The sequence below is a fragment of the Notothenia coriiceps genome, unplaced genomic scaffold (genome assembly GCF_000735185.1).
Source record: "Notothenia coriiceps isolate Sejong01 unplaced genomic scaffold, NC01 NC01_scaffold00003208, whole genome shotgun sequence".
NCBI classification, from domain to species: Eukaryota; Metazoa; Chordata; class Actinopteri; order Perciformes; family Nototheniidae; genus Notothenia; species Notothenia coriiceps.
In genome coordinates, this window is record NW_011335909.1 from 416 (window position 1) to 6162 (window position 5747).

The window sequence follows — 5747 nt, forward strand, 5'->3', positions numbered from 1 at the left end:
CTGATTAAAACAAACAACGTGTTGTAAATGCATTAATTAATCCGAGTACATTATGACAATAACTGGAAAACTCCTAAACACATACACTCCTTTGGTTTCACTCTGCGCTTTATAAATAACGATGAAGGAATATGGAACAGTAAGGAGTTTAGGCATGTAGAGAATAGAGTTGAGTGGAAACTTTCCTTCTGGAATACACTTACCATATCATAGACAGAAAGCATCCATTAGTTTTCAAAAATATCTATAAATGTTTCAAATACATAGACTTTACAAGTTGAATAGCTTGCAAATTGATTAATGGGTAAGCTTTGAAATGTCAAGCCAACAATGAGCACTTTGTGCAAAGCTAGGGTCTAAACACATTGTGTTTTTAAATAAATGTTTACAAGAATACTGGAATAGGATAATGCCTGCTCAATGATTCTACAACCACAGGTAGCTGAAAACTAGCAGAAGATGTTAATAAATAATAAACTGTGTACTTTTCTTTAGGTAACCTGGTAATTAAAATATAATTCATCTCAACTATATACTCTTCGGTATTATGATGCCTGCAGTCAGTAAGCTCAGACAGTCCACATAAGACCTAGTATTGTTTTTATATGTGCCCCCCTTGGCCCAAATAAGTTCACTTTAAAAAAAATAAAAATGGTGCTAAGTCTAAGTCTTTGGAACACTGGTAGAGTTAGTTGTTACGAGTTTGTTGAAGCTGGTTGTGAATAACTGTGCCGGTTGCAATACAAGATGGTGGTAGAAGCACAGATTAAGACAAACGAAGAAAGAAAGCTGCACAAGCAGAAACAGGCGTCCTACCTTCCTGGCCAGCAGACCTTTCCTCCTCATGCCACACGCCTCCAGCTGCAGACGTCCTCGCAGAGCCAGCTCGATCAGCATGCACCCCCGCAGCCCTGATGAGATGCAGTCATTCCAGAACGAGGTGTAGCCCTACAACAAGGAAACACATGTAAGAATCCTGGTGTGTCAACTGTGCAACTGCTAAACTAACAGAAGAGCTCACTGGACCCAGACTGGCTGCCAGGAGAATTGCTGTTGCTCAAGCGGATAAGCCCAGTGAGTAAACAGATACTTTGAAAACAACACCTACAGTTCCTGTCAGTCAAGTCATAGACAAGAGTGTTAAAAAAGTTAGAGAAAGCTTTACAGAAACACAAGCAAATAAAACCAAAAGAGCTGATGCAGATTTTAAACACAGAAACGAAAGTAACTCGATACCAATCTAATACGTTTTCGGTTGAAAAATAACCATGAGCTTTCAACCGTATTGCACTCGGTCTATTTAGGCAATGCTTATTTGTATAGGGGCCGGGGGAAGTATGAATGATAAACCAATGCCATACCACAGCATTTACAGCCTGAGCAAATTAGCAACGCCTATCACTAAATACTCTACTTTACAAACATCCGGTTGCAACCAGTAAGCACTAAATCAAACTGTTAATGTTGGGGAATCTAACTTAGTCATCAAACTGCCTTATCCACACTACATTTTTAGTTAAAAAGGATGAAGAAGCCTTCCTATAAAATGCAAAAATGCTGGTCAAGTATCCTTAGGTATGTGCATTGCTTTGTGTGCAGTATCAGGTTTTTCTCCATCAATTCCTGCAACAGAGTTGGTTGCAAGTTTGGAATGTGTCAGTCAGTCAAAAGTCAAATTGGAAGTTAAACAAATCAGCTTTTGATATTGATTTTTGTGAATCGGTGTGAACAAATCCGAATCAACTCCACTGGGATAGGATGTGTCAGAATACAAATTAAAAACAAGACAGGAAATAGTACAAGTGGGTTGACAATACTTTAGAATTCTCTCACGCGTACACTTTTTAATGAGTGATAAGGTCACATTAAAGACTATAGCAGAAGATTGACATTCAGCATTCCTGTTATCTAACATGTTTACCAGACTGTACAAACCAACAGATCATTAACACATGGCCATTTGTTTGAGTTACTCTGGCCACTGTTTGTAATCGTTTTCCCTGTATTCAGTTAAGCTAACTAGCAAGCTAGCATCAGCATACCGATAGGCACAAAAGTCCCAAGAAACACTATCTGTCACAAGACAATATCCAATTCCCTGACCGCCACTGCTGAGTTATGTTATTAGTCAAAACCGTGTTTAGACTCAAGGCATAAACAGCTCGGCCTGCAGCTCTGAGGTCCATTATTATTGTTAGCTATAGCTAGCGTTATAGCAAACAAGGGCGCTAACGTTAGCTTGGGCAACATACCATCGTCTAATGTTAAGATTTACCTTCATGTTACTGCGTTAGAGACCAGGATGTATCTGCTATTACCTCTCGGTCCTTCAGTCCTAACAACAGCACTTCTTCCATCAAGGTGAGACGTGTTTCTTTGGAGTCTCCGGTATCGTCATCATCCGGCTCGTCTCCCCGGCGGGGCTCCTCGTCCTCCTCGCCGTCCGGATGGTCTTTGTCGGCGGCGTTGCGCGAGGCTTCGGTCCGCCTCTGCACCAGGCCCGAGCTCCGTTGAACCAAGGAAGTCATGTCTGCCGGCAACTCTGCGAAACAACGACGAAAACAGCACGCCTTGGACTCCACTGCCCGAGATGTTTGACTCAATTACTCGTTGTCAACCATAAAACATTCACCTCGAGTGTTTTGAGAATTGACTACTGCGGCCTGAGAAGCCTTGTCATCTGGAGTCCAGTTCCCTTTCCTTGACTTCGTCCGCTGCAATATACTGTGTATCTAATATGGCGCCGTGTGGTGATGTGGTACCGAAGTCCTCCAGCAGGTAGAAACCGAGATAATCTGAATACCGCAAACAGGATCTTCTTCTTCTTCTTCTTCTCTTTTTTAATGGCGGGTCGCAAACAGCTTTTGGTTGCATACCGCCACCTACTGTACACGAGTGTGTATCATCATGTCAATCCTCTAATAAACCAGCATATCAAAAAGAAAACCATAAACCATAAAATAAAATAAAATAAATAAAACAAAACAAAAAACAAATCATCCATGGTCTACTGTTAAATTCTTTTCCCTATCCCAGTTTCCCTCAAAAAGGTGAACAGTGCTTTTCTGATAGCTCTTACTCCTTCTCCTTCTGTTCCCAGAATACCCGCTACATTCCACTCCCTCTCTGCCTCTAAAACTGTATCCCTTAATTTCCCTCTTTCAACTCTATTGGTGACACAATGTAATAAAATATGTTCCACATTTTCCCTAACTCCACAGTTCCCACACTTGTCACTGTCACTTTTCCCCATGACATACAGCGTACCATTTAATGCAGTGTGATTTAGTCTGAGCCTAGCTATCATTACTTCCTCTCTTCTGTTTCTTTCTTTATAAATATTAATTGTAATTGTCTTTTGCACTTGATGGTATTCTTTGCCTTTCTGGTCTTTCTCCCACCTTTTCTGCCAGATCTCCATCCCTTTCTTCTTAATAACTGCTTTTCCTTCTCCTTTTCCAAGTTGAACTGGTAATGTGATTTCCTTTTGTAGTGCACTTTTTGCTAATCTATCAGCACACTCGTTCCCTTTCACCCCCTCATGCGCAGGCACCCAGCAGAACTGCAGATCTATGCCGCTTCTGTGAAGTCTTAACAGGCTGTGATTGATTTCTATGAGTATGTCTTCTCTGGCAGTTGTTGTTGACTGTATGCTTTGTAAACTGGATAATGAATCTGTGCATATCACCACCCTGTCTGGTCTGACCTCTTCCACCCACTGTAATCCTATTACTACTGCCAGCATTTCTGCTGTATACACTGAAAGTTGGTCTGATGCTCTTGTTGATATTGACACTTTAAATTCTGGGATATATATACCAATTCCGACACACTCTTCTTTGTTTTTAGAACCATCTGTATATATTTTGAGGTAATTGTGATAATTATTCCTGAGGTACAAACTTGTTTTGAGTCCTACTTCATTTATTTGCCTCTCTTTTCTTTTCTACAATACTTCACCATCTATATTTACTATGGAAAGAGACATGGCGGGTGTACACTACTGAATGGTTTGATGTGGAAACACTAACTCATGCATGCCGTATGTCCTTATTTTTTCTTTATTTGTCCATCCAAAACCCACGCCCTGAAACTTAGAATATTCCCAGCCTCCTAGTAGTGTTTGTTTGTGATATTTCCTTCCCCACTTCCTTTTAACCTGACCAATAAGCAAGAGCAATTTCTCTCCTTCTTAGCTCCAATGGATCTCTCTGCTTCAACTAATATTGCATTAGTAGTGGTTGAACTTAATTGCACCTATACACAACCGTAACGCTTTATATTGTAACCTATCCATTTTTTAGTAATGACGTGTGTGCTGCTGCTGCATATATTAAACACCCATAATCCAGTGTTGTCGCTCAAATTGGCCCGATAGATGTCGATTAATGCCTGTTTTGTCTGCCCCCAGTTCACATCCAGCCCACTGCCTCTTAATAAGGTTCAACACTTTTTTGGATTTTGTTTCAAATGTTTTAATATGAGTTTTCCATGTACATTTTCTACCAACCTAGCCCAGGATTATTTAATCATTGAACCTCATCTCGGCTGACTTGATTTCCATATAATGTAAGCTTCTTTCAAGGTTCATCTTGCGTTTATTGTTAAATTTCTTAAAGCAAGATGTGCTTGCTGACGAGCTTGAACCCCAGTTTGTATGACCATTTTTCCACTTTTCTTTATTAGCTTCCTATTTTTTCAAACACATTATGGACTTTTCTTCCCCGTCATCCATATGACCCCCGTCATCCTGGCTATTATCAGGACTTCTACAGAAAATTAGGAATATTGTGTTGAACTTCTTTTATTTTTCTGTTAATGCAATACAAAAAAAATGTCATACCTTCTGTATCATTACCAATCTACTGAAATATTGGCAAGCCTTTTTTATTTGTAATATGCTGGATTATGGCATACAGCTTAAGAAAAACTCCAAAAAATCTATCTCACAAAAAAATTAGAATAGTTCTCAGACCAAGTAAAAAAAAGATTTATACCCAAACACATATCAAGCCTTTGGAAAATGTCCCATAAATACACTCAGTACTTGGTTGCGGAATTGGGAATCCTTTGCACGGGTATTACTGCACTCAATGCGCGTGGGCCATTGTGATAGGGGGGCAATTCACCAGGGGTAGGCCTTTGCCTACACTCGTGGCTGATCTTGCTGATGTGTTATGGATGCCGGGACCACCGAAACCAAAAAGCGTGTGGTATCCCATCCCAAACACGCCTCTTAACACCAGCCCTACACACTCCCCTCCGTGACGGAGTGAACTCCGTGGATGAGGCTGCCCTCCTGCAAAGGGAGTTATACAGCAACTCTGGGGACAAACCCCCTCTCCCGCAGGAAAACAGGAAATAACTATAACCCAAAGGTCAAATACACCTTGGACAAAAAGAAACCAAACCAACTAATGTGGACGTAAAGCCTTTTGGTTTTTTAAACTGGAGTTTAAAGCCTAAGCAAACAGTTCTTAAACTACACAACTTATAATAAAATACACACATTACCTTCTAGCTAAAACACACAGGTATGACCTAAGTCTAAAAATATGAGGTTATTCATGGAGCTCGTAACATCGCAATTACACTATCGTTAAGGGGGGTTTTGCAAAGAATAACCACCTCTGTTTTGTACCTTTCTGCGTTGAATACCTTCTCTTTTCCCAAATAAACTTACTACGGTCTCCTTTTTCCATAGTTAGCTGTAACAGTTTACTCGACTCAATGTCCCGACAACAACC

The 5747-nt window shown here is 40.4% G+C and overlaps 1 protein-coding gene across 1 annotated transcript; it reads right to left on the bottom strand.

Moving 5' to 3' along the window:
• Positions 1–477: 477 nt before the first annotated feature.
• LOC104941167 (Golgi phosphoprotein 3-like) lies at positions 478–3925 on the bottom strand. The gene is made up of 2 exons (XM_010766227.1): positions 2319–3925; positions 478–948 (listed from the first exon to the last, which is right to left on the bottom strand). Exons 1-2 carry the CDS (start codon positions 2526–2528, stop codon positions 664–666), a joined length of 495 nt encoding a protein of 164 aa, XP_010764529.1. The 5' UTR covers positions 2529–3925; the 3' UTR covers positions 478–663.
• Positions 3926–5747: the final 1822 nt, after the last annotated feature.